The sequence below is a fragment of the Accipiter gentilis genome, chromosome 31 (genome assembly GCF_929443795.1).
Source record: "Accipiter gentilis chromosome 31, bAccGen1.1, whole genome shotgun sequence".
Classification (NCBI taxonomy): domain Eukaryota; kingdom Metazoa; phylum Chordata; class Aves; order Accipitriformes; family Accipitridae; genus Astur; species Astur gentilis.
The window spans coordinates 8,006,854-8,026,713 of NC_064910.1; the positions used below are offsets into that span (position 1 = coordinate 8,006,854).

The 19,860-nt window shown below is 44.2% G+C and overlaps 2 protein-coding genes across 5 annotated transcripts in view; one reads left to right on the forward strand and one right to left on the reverse strand.

Moving 5' to 3' along the window:
- EIF5B (eukaryotic translation initiation factor 5B) overlaps positions 1-7,123 on the reverse strand; it is a 37,598-nt gene extending 30,475 nt beyond the window's left edge. The window contains exon 1 of the mRNA XM_049834595.1: positions 6,985-7,123. Within this exon, the coding sequence (XP_049690552.1) occupies positions 6,985-7,019 (35 nt within the window). The 5' untranslated portion in view covers positions 7,020-7,123. The remainder of the gene's footprint in view (positions 1-6,984) is intronic.
- Positions 7,124-9,044: 1,921 nt separating this feature from the next.
- On the forward strand, positions 9,045-19,854 carry TXNDC9 (thioredoxin domain containing 9). 4 transcript variants are annotated; one of them, XM_049834600.1, is made up of 5 exons: positions 9,045-9,062; positions 11,185-11,400; positions 13,677-13,795; positions 15,705-15,959; positions 18,300-19,854. In XM_049834600.1, the coding sequence occupies exons 2-5, from the start codon at positions 11,212-11,214 to the stop codon at positions 18,415-18,417; spliced, it is 681 nt and encodes a 226-aa protein (XP_049690557.1). In that variant the 5' UTR covers positions 9,045-9,062; positions 11,185-11,211; the 3' UTR covers positions 18,418-19,854. The 4 variants fall into 4 exon arrangements, with proteins under 4 accessions (XP_049690557.1, XP_049690556.1, XP_049690553.1 ...); XM_049834599.1 differs by lacking the exon at positions 9,045-9,062 and adding an exon at positions 9,365-9,384; XM_049834596.1 differs by lacking the exon at positions 9,045-9,062 and adding an exon at positions 9,375-9,412.
- The last annotated feature ends 6 nt before the right edge of the window (positions 19,855-19,860 follow it).

Sequence of the window (19,860 nt, forward strand, 5' to 3'; positions counted from 1 at the left end):
TATGCAACCCACCACTACAGCCAACAGTGCTTAAAAAAAAAAAAAAAAAAAAAATCAGAGCCCCAGAAAAAGGCCACCCTCCCCTTGCCTTTTCCTCAAACTATAGGGCAGGGGAGGGGAGAAGTGACTTCCTTCCCCATTCCCAGCAACACTTTCCCCTCTCATCAGCTCAGGCAAGTCCTTGCAGAAAACACTTTTTTGGCAGCAGATCAAATCACACACTGGAGTTGTACTGTGGGCACCTAAGCATTGAATCCAGTGCAATGGAAGCAGTTACAGCATGCAGCTGGGGACAGCAAGAGTAAGAAAGACCACAAGGTTTGAAATGACTGACAGCTCAACTGAATTAAGTGTGAAGTGAAACTACACCTTAGCTGTTTTTCCCTAGTAAGATGAAGGAAGCTGGTGAAGCTACCTAATTACATGAGACAGCAAGGAAGTAAAATTTGACTAAAGGGGTAATTGCTTTTTATTCAGGCTCCCAAGACAATGATTCCATTTTTAATATTAAAGAGTCATGCCTTCTCTTTCAAGTTTGGCTGGGGAAAAAGAAGGATGGAATAACTATCAGCTAAGGAAAACCTTCTAAAAAAAGGCATAGAAAACATAACTTTTAACCCCAACAGATTCTAGAAAAAACAGAAATTCGCCTTTATACAACTCAGATTTTAAAAAAAAAAGAAAAAAGAAAAAAGCTCACCACAATCTAAAATTCCCACTTAAACAAAGATATAGCAAAACTTCAAGATAAAAAGCTTCTTTTGTGGCTAGTAGCTGGCAACACAGAGCTCTGGATGAAAGCAGTTCTTCAAGGTTCAGTTTAAGTGGTTACGTCCCAAGAGAACAAGATGACTAAAAGCATGGAATATGAAACACTAAGTAAAGAACTAGCATTTGGTCTTCCCTAGACTAGTTCTTTTGGGTTTTGTTTGTTTAGAAAATGTGTAAAGATGACAGACATTACCTCCAAATCCAGTGTTTCACAACTTCCATATCCTATGCATTTCTCATTGTATAAAATCAAAATACATCACAAAAATACCATTTAGAACACTTCATAAAATACATTTTTGATTGCCTATAATCCTGAAGAGCAAAGGATGCCCACCTACACTAACTATAGTAAAAACCAATACTTCACCTTACAGTGTGTATCTGAAGAAACGTATTTCAGTGTTAAGATAGCACATTCATGTCTAAAATCTCCACTAGATTATTGTAAAAGAAAAAGAAAAGAAAAAAACAAACATACGGGAAGAATAAGTCATCAGTGCTGTAAGCATCAGGATCATCAAAACACACATCTTCTGTAAGATAACAAATGCTTTCAGACCAGAACACCCACTAGACTGCACTGTACTCTTTAAGCAAGCCAAACTTAATGACTGAATTATTTGTACACATAATTTGTGTGCAGAAAACTTACTTTCTCTACCAGTCTCAGGGACTATTTTGTGGAGGGAATCAGAAGGAGGAGGAAAAGGAATATTACGCAAGCGTTAGAAGTTACTAAACCACAGATTTTGTCCAAAACTGTAACCTTCACTCCTAGGCAGCTTTTAAGTGATGAAGAGCATAGAACAAATGGAGAGCAACCCACATGACCGCAGAGTCAGAAAGACATGACAGTACTAATGCAATTAAAACCAGCAAAGGTATATAGAGCTGTCAGCTTGTCTGGCTTGATATTATGAGTGTCAACAACAACAGCAAAGTTTAACTTACCGTAAACCTCTCTATTCTGAGCGAGGTTTTCCAGAGAGCTTCAGAGAACTGAAAGAAAAGTTTCTGCAATTCCTGCTGGCTTGCAACGTACTATTTTCGTACTTTTCATAAGCAGTATAGATAAGGTTCAGATGCCTTCATGAAGGTAACAGATGAAGTGAATCAAGATTTCAACAAGAAAAGCTTCTAACAATCTGCTTCATGTACTGCAGTGCTTTTTAGTTTATGTTGCCATTACTGCAAATATTTGAAGATCCTTACACTCTTTTTACAATGATGCTTTGCTTAAAAAAATCCAACAAATGTATGAAAATAGTTTTCTTATAAATATGAAATGCCTGTGGTAAAAACTATAGGTTTGGAGGGAACGGAAATACACATTTGCATAGAAAAAAACAATAAATTTCTATAACAGGGAAATTATTTTGCATTCTTTTACTCCATCTTTCAGTACAAAACCATGGCATCATCCAGATGAGATTTGCAAAACAGGGATTTCAAGGGTTTATCAGTTGTTCTCCTTGACGGAGCTGCAGAAAGCTTTGCTTGTGGAAATGTTTTTGAGAAGCAGATAGAGACAGTTATTGTAAATTTTCTGGTGTACAGAATGTTTCTGAACCACAGGTATTTGTAGGCTTTCTAGCCTTCACAGAACTTTCCTACAGAACATTAAGATGACTTTACTTCACACACTAATAAAAAGAAGCCAAATAGAATGACTAGTAGACAATGCCAACAATTTAATTTGCAGAAGAGAAAGCAATATATAGCATCAGCAACAGCGCTATAAGTCTTATTTTAGCAGCAGTGTTCACTCTTGGCTGCAGAATCACAGCTGGCACCTGTAACTTTTAAAGCAATATGCATGAATGATCAGAGTGGTATGCCTAGGCAAGAGTTCACAATATTAAAGGGCACAAGAATAAACACACCTAAAGACTACCTACTGGAACCTAAGGAAAACTACTAAGAGAAGAGGAAGATGACTTAAAGCTGGGAGAAGAGGAAAAACACATGAAAAGTTAACACCATCAAGGGGAAAGATCCATATCCCAGGCAGAAAATAATTTGTAACATGCAGCATATAGCACACTTACTTGGAAATCTACAGCAGCAGTTTGAGGCTTGAATTCAAAGCACAGTTCTGTAGCTTAAAACAGCCTTTCTTCCCACACACGTAAAAAAAATCCTATACTAAATTCACAAAAGACAGCAGGGTAGAACTGTGACATACCTCCTGCCATTACAGCTCTGTCCAAGAACCAAAGCATAACACATCACTCCCAGGAGGAGCTAGACTACACATCAGAACACCTATTCTTCCATTAGGAAAGCCTGATAATTCAGATGCCTTGTATTTTTATTGAGGGATTTGCTATGAAGTTTCATTTGAAAATGAGTGATCAACACAACTGTAAAAATTCCAAAGAGGAAACAATTAAAGCAACTTCCATATGGCTTAGGAGCTATTTATGACCCAAGATACTCTCCACCTTTACAAAGCACCCCTCTAACACACCACATGGAGTTTTCCTGCAGTGACCATATATCTGACCATTCTAAATAAATATGTTCTTCACTGACAAGATGCACAGCAATTAAGTGGCAGGAGTCAATAATAGTTCCAGAGGAGCATAACAGAGTCTCTGGTATAGTAGAAACAGATTTGTAGGTGTATCTGTTCAGGTAGCAATCTGTATTCATAAGGGACAACATTCCTGCATTCCCATTCTTTCCCTGCTCACCATAGCTACCATCTTGCTCAGGGTCTTTTGTCCCTATGTACTTAGACCCTGTTCCCATGACAGAATTCATCCTCACCCTCTTTTACCAGCACACTTCCCGGACATATATCAAATACTTATCAGTATGACCTCTACTGTACTCAGCAGAAACGAGGCAAGAGGAAACTACACAACAGAAGTCAAAGCAATGGGGGCGAGGGGAGAAAAGCAGAGTAAAGATGACTTGAACCTTCCGTAACTTGTCTCAGTATGAGAGAAGACAAGCAGAAAATCTCCTTCCTGTCACATCAATTCTCAAACCAATATTCACAACACAGACATACCACCTGCATCTTCCCACATGCTTCCTCTGCACTGCAAGTTATGCCCATGAGCTGCCACATGCTTTGGGAGCTGCAGCCAAAAGGGATGCAAGGAATTGTATCTGTAACATAATTGTTGGGGAAGGAGAGAGGAAAAGGAGGAGGAAACAAGTAATACTGCATAGCACAGAACTGAAGACGCAGGAGGCAAAACCGACTGGAAGCCTTTGATTACACGGCGCCACTCCTCTCTCACTCTACTGGGAATGGAAGGGAGACTGATGGGAGATGTTGAAGCCCAACTTCAAGCTACAGATGCAAATATGCAATGCAACCTCTCCCCTGAGGGAACCCCTTCACAGGGGTGTCACCTAGAACCAACACCACCGGATGATGACAGTACCTCTGCAGACAGAGCCTATTCCAAAACACCACTGGCCTTCCAGGTCCATCCTCACTCCCATCCCCCTCAAACTCCCTTCTACAAAATACACGCTGTCTAACCATCCCGTCCTTCTTCTCAAACTCACATCTGTTTGAATTCTTCTTCCACATCACCCCTCCCATTGCTGTACAACTGTGTAACCCTGTAACACAGTATTGCCACTGCTAGTAGCAGTCCATAAGCTCTGTACTGCATTTGCAAGGCCTTAGGGCTAAAGCCTGTCAGGCTTACTTTGGCTGAACTCTTCTTGACCTGCCTGCAACTGTTACTTGATTTAGCTGTGACAGCAATTTCTCTGATTGACCAGGTGCCTATGCCTAATTGGTTCTCCTTTTGTTTACGCAGGCATGCTGCAATCACAGTTTCATATAGACAGCAGTAACAAGCAGTTACTCTGTATAGAATGAGATATTCACAACTCTACAACAATGATGTAGCATAGAGAAATACAGGCCTGGTATGGTAGCAGAGGCCTTGAGAAGTGGAGAGGCAGGATGCAGCGGAGAGGTGCGCAGGTACAGGATAAACAGAGATGACTTCTACAGGACTTGGCACTGGACACCCCACAACTCAACAGCAGTCAGCTAAGAGAAATGCAGACCTGGACAAAACTGGTTTTAGGGCTAACAAACAAGGAAGAAATAGTATCTACGATATAGTGCCTTTTACATATTTGGATGTAACATGGAGCTGCAAACCAATGAAGAGCAAAGGCATACAAGCACGTTAGCAAGCATATAAAAATGATCTCAAGTGGATCCCAGAGTGAGGAAAATGAAGCCATCAACACGAACGATCATATTGCTACTTGTGAAGGACACCCGACGCTGACAACTCACCCTAACAGCTCACCACCACCAGGATGAAACCACTGACCTCAGGACTCGGAGCAGCAGTAAGACGGTGAGTGCAACTACTTTAACTGCGTTATTGTTCTTTCTTTTTTTTTTTAACAATTGGATCTGAATTAGTAATCACTAGGCTTTTAGGATTTCAATTACTCTAACAATAAATTCTTGGCCTCTCTTAAGTTACGCTTCCATGTTTTAGACATAAATGAGATTTTGTGCATAGCACCCAAGAAAAGCTCATGTTCAGTAATTTACTGACACAAAGAAATACATGCGGCTACACACAAAGAGAACAAGGTATCCATCAGGCATCAGGACTCTCAAAGCGTCCCCTGCACACCAGCCACTGTCACTGGAAGAGCCCCGAGCAGCAATGCTTCAGTACCCAAAGGCTTCTACATGATTCTGGCATCTACCACACCAGGTAGAAAGATGAGCAGTAGGCCTTTTTTCCCTTTAGAGTACAAAGATCCAACCCTTCCCTCCTCTTTCTGATATCGCACTTGACTCATCTCCTCACCAGAGCTGCTCCCAGGGTACACCTGTGAAACACAGCCGGAGAAACAAGCTGATTAACAACAGACACTACAAAGCAGCATACCTGGTACAGCAAAAGGTGTGAGGAAAAATAGTCAGACAAGCAAAATACCTTGCTAGCAAAATACTCATTACTCAGAAAAGACTAGAGAAACTATAACAGTTTACACCCTAACCTGGTTAAGGGTAACAATTTTAAGTCACTAACATCAATATCTTAATGCAATGCACATGTAGCTATAAGAAATGTCAGAGAGGAAACAGTAGTTTGTGAAATAGCCACCATAGGGAGTACTTTCATAAGAGAAACACTTAACGACTCAAAAAGGATATACAAAATGAGCTGTCTAGGTCAGGAAAAAAAGTTGTAGTTTCCAGTTCATACAGATTTTAAGATGTCAGTTTTCATTTAACTCCTTGTCAGTATTAACAACTAAAAACATTCTCCAAATTGACTGCATCTTTGTATTTACTGCTTTATAGTGTCAAAGAACAACATCTTTTCTGCTGCTAGCATATATATGTTATTCGGTGTTCCATATGGTTAATATAGCTGCCATTATAAGAATCTCTTACGCACAAAAAAAGTTCACAGATGGGGCAGTATGCAAGAAGATACGCACATAACTGTAGAAGTGATCCTCTTACCCTCCAGCCACTACAATACCTGCGTTTATTAAACATACAGAAATCACTAAGTTATAGCGTGATCTACAGTGCTGTCTCCCATTTAAAAAAAAAAAAAAAGATAAAATTAAATGAAAAAAACCAACAAAACAAACCAACGGAACACACACACTTCAGGCACTGCAACTGAACCAGGCAGCTGTTTTGGGCTGACAACCGAGATCCGCGCTCGCAACCAGCGGCCCTCCGTCCCTGCCGGCTCCCGGACAAGCTGCCCCAGGAGCCGGGCGAGGCTCAGGCTGAAGGAATCTCCTTTCGGAGGGAGCGCTGAGACGGCGCCGGCAACGCAGCGGCTCCCGCGCCGAGGGCCAAGTTTCTCCTGCGCGGCCGCCAGCCTCCCCTTCCGCACCGCCGCCCGCGGGACACCCACCCGCCGCCGCCGCCGTTTCCTCGGGCCTCCGGCGCCGGTCGGGCCCGCACGCCCGGCCGGTGCCGCTCTCCCGGGCGAGGGACGCGAGCAGGCCTCTTCCGCTCCGAGGCCGCCCGGCCAAGGGCCGCCGGACCAAGGGCCTACCGACCCGGGCCTACCGGGCCGGGCCCGCCCCGCCGCCGCCTCCGACGAGGCCGCGGAGCCGCGGCAGGGCCTGACTCAGCGCCGCGGCACCGGCGCTCGCCGCTGACTGTCAGCGGCCCGGGATGGGGATGAGGAGGTGGACCGAGGAGAAGGGGGAGCGAGGTCGTTGCCGCCCTACCTGTCCTCGCTCTTGTTCTTCTGCTTCTTGCCCATGGCGGCGGCCCCGGCGCTCGTCCCTCGCCTCAGCGCTGCCCGGCCGCCCGCCCGCGCGCAGCCCCGTGCATATGGTAAAAGAAGCCGCCTCCTCCTCCTCCTCCTCCTCCTCCTCCCCCCCGCCCCGCGCACACACACACACTGCCCGCCCCGCCGCGCGCCGCGCACGCGCCCCCGCCCGGCCCCGCCCCGCGCCGGCCACAGCCACGAGAGGCGGCCGCGACGCCGAACGAGCGGCGCTTCCCCCGCGCTGGCGCCCCCTGTCGGCCGGAGGGGGGGGGGGGAGCAGGCGGCGGTGCTTGGGCCCAGGCCCGGAGCGGGAGGGGGAGGGGAAGGGCCGGGCGGCGCCGGCGGGCCCCCCCGCCAGGGACACGGCTGCTCTCGGGGATTGCAGACACCGGCTTCTTGAAATCGGCTTTGCTTCCACCCGTTTGGCCCTCAGGCAGCCCTGGAAAACGTCTAAGTGACGCCCCAAATCTGTCACTTCCCTCCAGTCCTCCTGCCTCCCCAGAGGGCAGCACAGAGGCCCAGAACTCCTGTCAGGATCGTAGCCCGTTTGGCCACAAAAACCGACCCGATACCCAAAATGAACACCTTTGGAAAGCTTTTGTCTGGAGGTAAACGGGACAGCTAGGTCAAAGTGGGAGAACGGAGAGGATAAAGGGAAAGCTTTTAGGGTGCATCATGGCAGCACAGCGACCAGGCAGTCATCAAGGCACGGGGCACATCATCGGTCACTGCCCAGTTGCCTCGCTCTTCCTGCTCCGTGCACACAAGCTGTGCTCCCCCAGCCAGGCTCTGCCGGTCCTTTATCCCCAGCACCCCGTAGGACACGGGAGGTGAAGTGCAAACAACAAAAGTCCAGCACCTTGAGCCCGTGGCGAGTGCCCTCCCGCCAAAATGGGGGGTCCGAGGCGGCAGGGTTGGGTTTACAGCTCAGAGGCAACCATCAAACGAGGTGCCCCTGCAGGGAGTCAGCAACATTAAAAGTATGGCATGTCCTTCCCTCCTCGGCAGATTTCCTCAGCATACAAAGCTTTTCCTCCCTTTCCCGTCCAAGAGGCCTTGCACCACGAGGGCCAAACCGCTGCTGCGCTCTCTCACAGGAGAGCCTGGACACTGCTGCTGTGGGGCAGAAGGCGGCCGACGCTCACAGAAACATGGCACGGACGTCAGACAGCAAACACTGCGTGTTATGGCAGAGGAGCTCTCGGGTGCAACCCAGTCTCCCTCCTGGCCGCGTTTCTCAAGAGCAAAGCAGGATGGAGCAGGAAAAACAGCATTCACAGACATCAGACCATTTAACGTGCTTTGAGAGCTGCACATTTTCTGTTGTTGTCATCACCCCGTTACAGTAATTCCTTCAGCGGACAGAGCAAGCATCACGGTTCTCTTCACCTTTCAGTCTCAGGATCACCACCTCCATCTTGCTTCACTCCCTAAAACCCTTAGTTCCTACTTCTGCCTTTACACAGCTACAATTCCTTATCAGCCTCTTCCACCCAGCCTCCCAGCGGACTGCAGATGAGGCCAAGAGTTATCTTCCCTCCCCACCTTCCTCATCAGCATGCTTCAGTACCGGGGAGTCAGGTTTCCAGGAAACAAGAAAGCAGAACACTTGGTTTTTTGAAAACACACTTTAATATCCCATTATTTCAATCTGTGGATCTTCTAGCGCACTTGCAAGAAGAGCAAAGAGACGACAAGCCCCAGCTGCTCTAACACAGCCGTCTTCTCACCGAGACTGCCGGAGCGGAGCGGGCCGGCCGAGCCTCACCGCCTGCCCACCCGCCAGCCGCCAGCCCCGCCTGCCCTCGCCGAGGCGCCGCGCGGGCCGCCCTTACCTCACGGCATCGCTCGAGGGGCCCGACCCTGCCTCGCCCAGACTCCCTGCGGGGGCTCGGCCTCGGCCTCATACGCACAACCCCGAGAAGGAGGCCCCCAGAAAGGCGCCGGGCCTCCCCCCGAGCTCCCGCCGGCAGCCTCACCCGCCGTTACCGCCGCCGCCGCCGCGCACCCTCCCCTCAGCGGCCGCACACTGAGGTGGGCAAGGGGCGGGGCAGGACACGCCCCCCGGGCGGCCAAGCCCCGCCCAGAGCAGCACGGCGGGAGGCTGCTGCCTGCCGGTGCAACACCCACCCCGGCTGGGCGCATGCGCTCTGGGCGCCGACCGCCGCGGGGACGCGCCCGCCGCCCCGGCCAATGAACGCGTCGGGGAGCGCGGCGTGCGCGCGCGCGGCAGCCGGCCCCGCCCCTCCCCGGCTCTCGCGAGACGTCGGTGGGGCGCGGCCGGCGTGTGAGGCGAGAGGGGAGGGGCGGGGAGGGGAGCGGCGGCGGCGGCGGTGGAGGAGGAGGCGGTGGTGTTGTGAGTGTCGGGGCTTCGGTTGCTTGAGGCGGGGGGTGGCCCGGCCGGCACCGTGATTGGGGGAGGCTTTCCCGGGAGAGCTCGTCAGGAGCTGGGTGGGTGGACCGGTGGGCTACCGTTGTCTGTAACGGTCCCACGGGGGCGCGGCGGCGCCTGCGCGATGCCCCCCGCCGTGTGCCGGCCCCCACCTCGCCCCGCAGCCGGCGCGGCGCCCCTCGGCCCCGCGGCGGGCGGTCTGCGGTGGGTGGCGTCAGCCGGGCCCCCCAGCGCCTCCTCCCTGGGGGAGCGGGCAGGGCCGCGGCCCTGTCAGCGGTGCCGAGTCCCCCGGGGAGCGGGGCCTTGAGCGCAGGCCTCCCCGCTGCGTAGGAAACGCTTGTTGGCACCCGGGCTTCCGCGGCCTGGGGAGCCGGGAGCCTTCTGGGGCCTCGGGCTGTAGCGGAGAGTGGCTGGGGGTGGTGTTCCGTTTTCCTTCCTGTTTGCTTGGAAGACAAGCCTCCTTTTGGCCCGGCTGAGCAGAGTTCCCTCCCTCTCCTGAAGACCTAGTGGCCTGTGATCTGCGTTAGCCAAGTTTCTGTTTCCTCTGGAAACACAAGAAAGGGCGATAGGAAACACTAGCGGAGAGGCTTTGTAGTTACCAGCTTTGGGGAGAGGGACTGAAGGTGCTGCAGGTCAGAGCAAGCGTGGCTGTCACGTGTGGAGTGTGGCAGCAGGCTTAGCACTGCTGATGTTGCGTTACTCTTGGAGCGCTGCAGTGATGCTGGTACTTTGCCCATTGCTACTTAAAACGCTTTCTTGCCTCTGCATGCAAGGTGTTTGCACAGCCAATGGCACTGGTAGTTTGGCTATCTTGAAATACAGCCAGGAGTACTCTGGAACCCAAATTCAGCACATCACATCCGTGGCCTGCAGGTTGAGAATCTGATGAGGGTGACTGTGCACTGTCCTTGTTTCAAAACTGTCACTCATTACAGTGATAGTTTTTTGTAGTTTAAGTTTATTGAGGAGAACAATCAGTTATGTTGCCCCAGCTCTTCATGCACCCCAGTCTTAGTATTTTGCGCCTTTTGAAGTGTTTGGGCAGGGAGAACTTTACAGAAAATTATTTTAGCTGTGTTTCTTCACGTAGCAATTAGGTAGTGGTTGTTGGGGCTTTTTAAATCCTTTCGCTGGCTGCCATAGGGTGGTGTTTGCAATGGCAGTTTTCTTGTACTAATTGAAGCAGCGTATTGGCCTAAAGCATTTGCTGTTGAGTACCTTGTCTGTCTGTTAGCTGAGGAGAGAGGAATGTTAATTGAGATTTAAATACATTAATATGCATTAATATGCATCCAGTACTTAAAGTAATTGCATTTAAACTATTGGCGGAAACTTTGACTTAGTAGCTTAGACTTAATCTGAGACATCTTGCACCTCCTCCCAGCAGCATGGAGCTTTCCAATTGCATCTTCTAGTTTCAGAATGTTTATTAAAGGTACATGGCTCTGGCTCAGGATGAGTGTTCCTTTGGAACTGGTGAAATTTCCTGCTTTATATTGGCAAGTAATTTGAGGTTCCTGTGCACTTTCAGCAGCTGCCTTTGGGATTTCGAGAATAGGACTTGACTGGTATCTTTGTTACCGACTGTGTTCGTTGTAGAAGCATTCTCCAAAGGGGGTTGCAATATAGAAAAGAACTATCTACTGTTATCTTCAAAGAGCGTAGCATTTTGTTTTTCTACAGCGTGAACTGCAAGTAAGAAAGGTCAGGCTTTTAATCAAGTGTTGGTATAAACATTAGTTCCGTGTGTCACTATTTCCACAGCTCTGAAGAGATCACTTTCTAGTTAAGATGGCTGCTGATAGCTCTGTTGAAATACTTCAAAAAGTTCTGGAGAATGAAATACTTCAGACTGCCAAGGTTGTGGAAGAACATCTGGATGCTGAAATGCAGAAGTTGGATCAAATGGATGAAGATGAATTGGAATGCCTTAAACAAAGGAGGCTTGAGGCACTAAAAAAGGCCCAGCAGCAGAAACAAGTAATTTCTGTAGTAATATAGATTTTTGATGTGTACAGTGTAACAGACTTTTTGGAAGTCCTAGGGAAATTGTATATGTGAACTAAATGTTTTGGGGTTGTTTGGGGTTTTTTTTTCTTCTTCTTCCTCACCGTTCTGTACTCACTTTCCTGGATAATTTAAAATGAGTGAGTGTCTGTCTGTGTGTGCATGCTTTGTGTTTTTTAACAGGAGGAGAGAACAACCTCTGTGATTATTTACAATAAGGATAGGATAAAGAGTCTCGTACAAAGATTTGAGTGTGTCTGTGTTCACTGAACATTGCTATCTGGAAGCATAAGCCTTGTAGGCAACCTAATCATGAGCCTTCAGGCTCCTTAAGCTTCTGAATTCTGGACACTTTTGCTTATGGCGTGTAAGTGATGTGTGCTGTTCGCTTAAGGTATGTTGCAGAAGAATAATACAGGATCTTTCCTTGTTCCTGGGGTGGAATCATTTGTCTCACTCCTTTTTAACTCAATGAAATGTTGTCTTTGTATGACTGCTCATTTATTCTTGCAGGAAAGAAATTCTGTTTTGGTCCCTGATACCTCATGCTAAATTGTGGTCTTTATGCTCCCCAAAAAGTCTCTTTGAACATAGTTCTCATCAAAATTTTGGTAACATATGGTGTGAGACCTGAATTGTAAGTAGGGAAGCCATAGGTTTCTTGGCTTACTCCATCTAAGCAAACCTAAATGAAGAAATAGACTGGGTTGCGGGGAGGTGACTGGGTTGAAAGGAGATGCTGTGGCTGTGGTGGAACCCATAAAAGCTAATGCCATGCTTTGAAACAGGAATGCAGTAAAATGTCATGGCATGGTTGGGATGCTGGAGAACAGGCAGTGTTAGCGGCTTTGATTCTCTAAACAGAGAAGTAGAAAGTGGCACACTATTTCCTTGTTTTCAAAAGTTCAGTTTATATTTGATTCTAGTGTTTTCTTTTTTCAGGAGTCATAACACTTGGATTTACTTGGATGTGAACATGTGATAGTTCTCATGCAAAAACTTTTTAGTGTTGGTTGATCTTAAGTCACTGTTCTCATGCATTTTCAATGCAAGTTTGAAGTAGAATGCTGCTCAGTAAAAGGAGTACGCTGCCACACTATTCTGGAATAGGATTGTGTAGAGGGGAATTAATGCATACCCACTGTTGAAGGATAAGTCAGTTCTTGATTTGCATCACGATGACTTCTTCATGTGCTCATACTTGTATGCATTTTTAATATGTACAATGTTCAGGAAGTTCTTTGTTCCATCCTAATTTAGCTTACGGGATATTTTTGGTTTGCTTGGAAACTCTTTTTTCTTTTTTCACTCTGCTGAGACAAAACTGCAACCTCAAGAACAGTGATTTATCTAAATTTCCCCCTGCCCCAGAAACTAGAGGGGTTTTTTGTCAAGTTCTACCATACTGCACTACTTCTAATCATTTAGCTTAGTCTGTACTTGTTTTAATACACTACAGTTCACTTTCAGTATTGTAGAAGCTGGGCTTTTTTTTTAAGTGCATTTGAAAATCTAGAAGAGTTGCTTTTTCTAAACTGTATTTGCACACTTAGTCAGGCAGCTTTGGAAGTTGCCTGTAAATTTTAGCTTGCGAAATTCTGTTTCTCCATACATTTTTATGGCTGTGTTTTCTGAATGGTTTTCTGGAAGCCTGGCTCACACTAAGATACTTCCAGTGTGTATTTTGTAGATAAACATCATCTGTTGGAGGTGAGTTAGTAGACTTTTTTCTCCCTGATTTTTTTTCATAGAGGGAAAAACTATAAGAAATCTATTTTAATACATATAATGACTTGAATCAGTTTTAGACAAGAGTTCTCTGAGAGTACAGAAACATTTTAAAGAGAGTAACCCAAGCTGTCAATTAGCAGCTTTCAAATGCTGAGAGTTTTCTGTCATTGGCGTTCTCTTTGAACAAGTCTAGTGTTACTGAGAGGCTGCACCGCAGAAATCTGTGGGGCTCTGTACAAGATTTGTATTTCCAAGTAAGTAACGTAGCCTTACTGCTCAAACACCTATCTGTTGTTGAGAAAGGGGCAACCCAAAAGTATTGTCTAGCCTAGTGACATTTGCATATTTTCAAAACAGAACTAAAGGGGGAAAGTAATTTGTTTCTCCTTCTATTACTGCATGAAACGGGTTCCCACTGCAGGCCTCCTTTTATTTTTCTTAAAAGCTGTAGAGCTTGCATGAGAGGTGTAGGACTAACAAACTCCATACTAATTATTTCCTTTTATGTTTCCCAAAAGGAGTGGCTTTCAAAAGGACATGGAGAATACAGAGAAATCCCAAGTGAGAGAGACTTTTTCCAAGAAGTCAAAGAAAGTAAAAACGTGGTTTGCCATTTCTATAGAGATACAACGTTCAGGTAGAGTAAATAAGCTATGCTGAAGAAACCTTTTGTTTATAGATGTCTACAAAAACAGACACGTTCTTTTGTTCTTTCAAATCCCATAAATAAATGGGCATTTTTAGAAGTATTCAAATTCCTTCATTTTCCAAATCTTGCTCCCTTCTCAAGACATTTGATTTTTTTAATATTTTTTTCTCCAGTCTAGTTAATCTGAACATGATTTGACAACAATTAATATTCTGTTATATAGTTGACTAGAATATAAATGTATACCTTCTCTGACAATATTTGAGAGTGCTGTGTTTCATTATTGATTTAGTTTGAGGGAGCCAGGTCTGTAAACATAGTGACCATACAGGAGCAGTTTTTCAAAAAGATCACCTTGATTATTCCAGACAGAGATGTTCTGGACAGTTCTGGCAAACAAAAATAAAAACATAAACAATGACTTGTCCAAGTATCTTCAGAATTTAACCTTTTACTTTGAAAGGATCTGTGGATACCAATTGCAACTCCTTTCTGTTTGTGCCTGTGCCTTTGATTATGTCACTTTTTTAGGATGTGAGACACCTAGATCTGAGAATATGTCCTGACTCAGAATAGGAACCTAAAATAAGATCTCCCACTGCCTTGGAAGAATTTCAGAAGTTCTGGGTTCCTCAGTGAGTCTGTCTTAGTGTCTTCTGTTAAAATGCAGTTGCAAGGTAGAGTAGTTTGTTGAAGGAGGAACAATTTGTCCTGTTTTTTGTTGGTTGGTTGGGGTTTTTTTCCCCCACAAGGTGTTAGGTTCTCTCTAGCTTATAGAATATAAACAGAAACAGCCTCAATGTGAGAAATTGAAAGAGGTCAAAGCTGGATTATGCAGTGAGGTATCTGCATCCTACATTTTCTAGATTAAATGTTTAAGTCTCAAATCTCTGAAGTGGTCATATTTGCCTAGGTTTTACTCAAAGAAGTTGAAAGACTTTCTCTGCAGATAAAGTAGCTTAGAACAGGTTTGGGTTGTTTGGTTCTTGTTTCTTGAACCACCAAAGTCTGTAGAGTCAGACAGGAGAAGGAACTTTATCTAAAGTGCTTTATAAAATATGTTGTGCTGAGAACCAGCTTAAAGCTAGTATGTCAGGTTTAGCAACCACAATATCAAGTTGCTTTCATCCTTGCCCACTCCATCTTTTTGATCTGCTCAGCTGTCCTCTTGAGTTAAAGGACAGTCACATCACAGAGTTCGTGCAGCTAAGCCAAACTACTTAAAGACGAAAATCCAGAAGGTCCAGACTGCAAGTGACAAGTCCACAAATCTCTGCCATCTGACAAGTATTTTGAGCAGTTCATGTTACTGTCCCTTAGCTGCGAAACAATAATTGTATGCTCATTCCTATTCCATTGCAACAGAAAAGTGAAATATTTTTTGCCTATAGCACTACTGAAGCAGCCTATGCAAATCACTTCCCCCTGGCCCTGTACAGCGAGTTACTGCATCTCAGTTGTAGACGTAGTAACTGAAAAAAAACCAAAATGCTGTAACATGTTGAGAGTACTTTTCTGAAGATGTGAAGTTCATTATAGAGAAATTTTTCCAGCTGACAGGCAGTGAAGCTAGAGCAGGAAGAATAGAAGTCAGAGGGAAATTTCATCAATAAATGCAGGCATCAAGAAATGAGAGGGGTTTTCAGGTACACTTGGGAGTAATTAGGAAGAAATGAGAGAAATGGATTGTGTAATTGTGCAATAAAGGTGCTCCAGGTTATTACTCTATTTTGAAACACAGTTTCTCTTGAAACTAAATTCTAAATTACAAAGGTCATATCTGAGGAATTAACGTGACAGAACTAGCCCTTTACTGTTCCTTTTAAACTTTCTTTAAAATACATATTCTTCAGCTTATTGATTCTAACACTTTATATATTTTGGGCTTTTTTCACAGGTGCCAAATAATGGACAAACACTTGACTGTATTGGCCAAAAAGCATATTGAGACAAAATTCTTGAAATTAAATGCTGAAAAATCTCCTTTCTTGTGCGAGAGACTGCGCATCAAAGTAATTCCCACTCTAGCACTATTAAAAGATGGAAAAACACAAGATTATATTGTGGGCTTTACTGATCTCGGTAACACTGATGACTTCACTACAGAGACCTTAGAATGGAGATTAGGCTGTGCAGCCATAATTAATTACAGGTAATTAATTTTTTGTGATTGTTTTATTTTCAGGTACAGTGCAAGGAGAACATGCTTGCAGACAGGAGAATCTGTAAAAGTTTGTAACTTTGGCTGATATGTTTTATGCTTAAGACACAAGAGTTTAATTGACCTATTTAATCTGTGTACTTTGAGGGAAAGAAGAGAGTATCTCTGGCAAAGTATTGAGATGTTATAATGAGCATTATATTGCCCTTTTTTATGCAGTCATGAAAATCAACAGAGTTCTTGCTGAGAGGTGTATAGAGGAGCTACATTGCTTTGATATGGCCTCCGAGTCCTGCATCTAGTGTAATCCTTTCTAAATCAACTATAGATGCTTAGATGTCATAGTGGCAATGCAATAGTTTGAGCATTTTTAATCCACTTCAGAGAAAACTCAGCAAGTCATCCTTAAACTGCATGTTAGTCCATATTACACACATGAATATGGTGGGTTTTTTTTCCAGTGAACAGAACAGAAGGTGAAAATAAGTTGCAGAAGTGCAAATAAATTCTTTGTGTAGAAGTACAATGTAATCATCATAAATCCCACATTTAAGACTACAGGATAGAAGGCAGTAGAAGATAAATGTCACCACAGTAGCCTAACTTGACGGGAGAATCATCTACTGCAACTTTCTGCTTTGTTTTTCAGTGTGACTGAAATGTCATCTTTATCTTTTTAGGTTAATTTTGCTCTTTTGTTCTGAATGTCTTTGGCCTTTTATTTTTTAAATTTTATTATCTGAATTTATTTCAATGTCTAATTTCCAAATTTTGGCAAGAAGTATTGTTGTATCTTAAATGCAAAAAAACTATTGTTCAGTTTAGTTTAGTAGCTGTTGAACTTAAGATGAAATGACTGAAATGAAAATTTATAATTCAAAACAAGTGGTAATACCTACTTCCCAGTTCAGCAACAAGGAAATACGCAGAGGAGTCAAAGACAGGATGGGTATATATTCTAGACAGCAACAACCTTTTACGGGAGAAATCTTTCAGTGGAGTTGTACCAAGCTGCATTGAATTTGCTAAATGGTAGTACATTGGCTTACAGCATAATTTTACTTCCTACTTGACTCTGCTAGTAATGTGTAGTCTGCTCTTAGCATCTTGTGGAGCCGGGGAGTTGTTTCGTTCTTTGTTCATTTTATCAGATGCTTACTTTGCTACCCTGTCTTTGCAAAGTGAGCCACAGTATCTGCACAGCCCAGGAGATCCATTCCAGGAGACATCCATTTATGTACAAGTGTTGCATTTCCACACTGGTCTGAATGTAATGTCCTGCTCTCTCAAGTTCCTGAAAAGGAGATAGTCCTTCTCAGAGCCTAGAAACAGCTCTTTTCCTTCAGCCTGTAGGGTAGCAGATGGTGAAAGCATACACTGTATTTAGGGGGAAAACTGTTCAGGTCACATTGCTTGACCAAAATCAGGATTCAGATCGTGTATTGACTTATTACTGACATGTAATTAACTAGCAATCAGTGAACTGTACATTAAGGATCAATATTGGCAAAATGTTATTTACAAAATTTTAATACCTACATATTTTGAAATGCCCTTCTATAGCTAATTCTAGAAGGTTCTGATTGCTCACTCACTGACACTTAGATGCAAACACCTCATAGGTTATGCGAGTGAAAGCAGGCACACCCTTTTCTGAGCAAGGGGAGGGGATTCCCCTCCTTGCGCACCCCTGCTGTAGGAGATGTGGGTGCTCCAGCTTTTTTTGAACACCTGCTGTTCCCAACATCCCGTGGACCCACACGCTTGTGAGAAAGCCGCTACAGGGTCATACATACCCAATGAGGCATGAGTCCCTCCATAGTCCACTAGCCGGAATGCAGTGTCCGATGGGAAAGCTGCTCTGTCTGGCCTAAGCACAGATAGTACAAGGTGACTTCTGGCAGTGCAAGACCCGGGTTTGACCCATCTGTTTCTGTTTCAAAGTCCCTATTTCAAAATTTTAGCTTCTTTTGTACTTCTGGCTCCTCCTTTGTTTTGAAAATATCTCTGTAATGCCCTGGTTACTGTTTAATCTGACAGATGGTTGTCTTTAGCATGATCAGTTTGCAGCAAAAGCTCTTTCGGACGGTTTTTCTCTAGAGCTCCTCATGGGTGCTGTTTACACTCACACTCCTGTCTTACCTACGGTTATCCAGGCCATTTTGTCCAGGATGTGCTATGCTAGCAACACCACAATGCTACTTAGGTGGCTTTAGGGAGTAGGGGCTGTGTTCTTTTACAGTGTTTTTCTGAGAAACAGGTAATTAGAGATGCTACTTACTGTCTGCATGAATATGGCTTTAATCAACATGTCTTACTCTTTTCTTCCAGTGGAAACTTGATGGACCCACCTTTTCAAAGTCAAAAGAAATTTGGAACAAGCTTTACGAAGTTGGATAAAAAGACCATCAGAGGAAAGAAGTACGATTCAGATTCTGATGATGACTAGAAGAACAGCTAAATGTATTTGTAAATCATCTTTTGTTTATGCTTGGTACATTTCTAAGAATGTTTTTTATAAAGCGTACTGCTTTTCATTACATCTGCACATAATGCTCATTTTTCTATACAGTTTTATACAACTGAGTCATAGCAGAAAAAAGCTTAATTTTTTTTTTCCCCCCCTCCTTTGGAAGTCATTTGTAATCCAAAAATCTGAGACCTTCTAACTAAATAACATGGCAAATGATGAACTTTTCAAAACACTTCATAAACGTAAGAAAATAACTGTTAGAAACAACTGTACCAAGTCAGGCCAAATGTCCCTCTGGCCCAGCATCCAGTCTCGGTGGCCAAAAGCAGATGCACAAAGAAGAGTAAAAACAGGGTGAGCAGACAGCAATGCTTCCCCAGAAGATACTTTAAGCAATCTGTGGCTTGGGGAACTCTGTATCTGAGAGCATTTGATGGTTAAAACAGTGGAAGAAAAATCTCTTTAAATCCTCATAGTATCCTAGCATCCATTTCATATGGCAAGGAGTCCACAGTTTAACTGTGTTGTGTGAAGAACTACTTCCTATTGTTTTCCTTGAATCTGACAGTTCCAGGTTTTTTTCTAATTTTCTTTATTAAAGGAGGTGACAGACACTTTTTAAAAAGATTTTTCCCTATCAGTTCCTCTTCCAGTTGTCTTTTTACATTTATTATTACTTATATTATCAGTAAAGGGCCACAAAATTATTAGTAAAGTTATTGTGCATTTTAACAAATGATTGCTTACCTTATGGTGCCATATCATGACATTGAATAACTTAACTACATTGCACTATAAGTTGTAAAAACAGTCATAACTTCTGTGAATTCTGAAATAGATGGTCAAGAGAAATGCCCTTTTACCATCTATGTATGCTGCATGTTAAAGCTGGTACAGCAGGTAATAGCACATAGCAACAAGCATATTGAAAAGAGCCTTGTTCGCGGGTTTATATAATTCTGTGGTTTTTGAATGTGTGAATTTTATAGCAGATGGTTTGTACAAGAGAGTAGAATAGAGAAGAGTATTTGGGAGAAACCTTGATCCGTTAAGTTTAGATATAGCGCCGCATACTGTGTACTGTTCTTCAGTAATGGACAGAATTTTCAAGGTAGATCTTCCTTGAAATACAATGTAAAATTTCTGGCTAGGTGAAGAGTTGATGAGTTTTCCTTTTGTTTCAAAACAACAACAACAAAAAAAGTTTGCTGTGTGCTGAAGGACCCTTTTGAGGTGGTACTTTGAATCCAGTTGGTCCAAAAAGCAGTGAAGTGGGTCTAGTCAGTCTTGCTGCCTTGTAGTAGAGAGCACTTGTGACTGGGCCAGCCCAGCAATATATCTCTGTAAGTACGTTTAAAAAATTATATTTTATTTCTGTTCATGTACATTGAAATAAAATTATTTTAATTCTAATGTTGA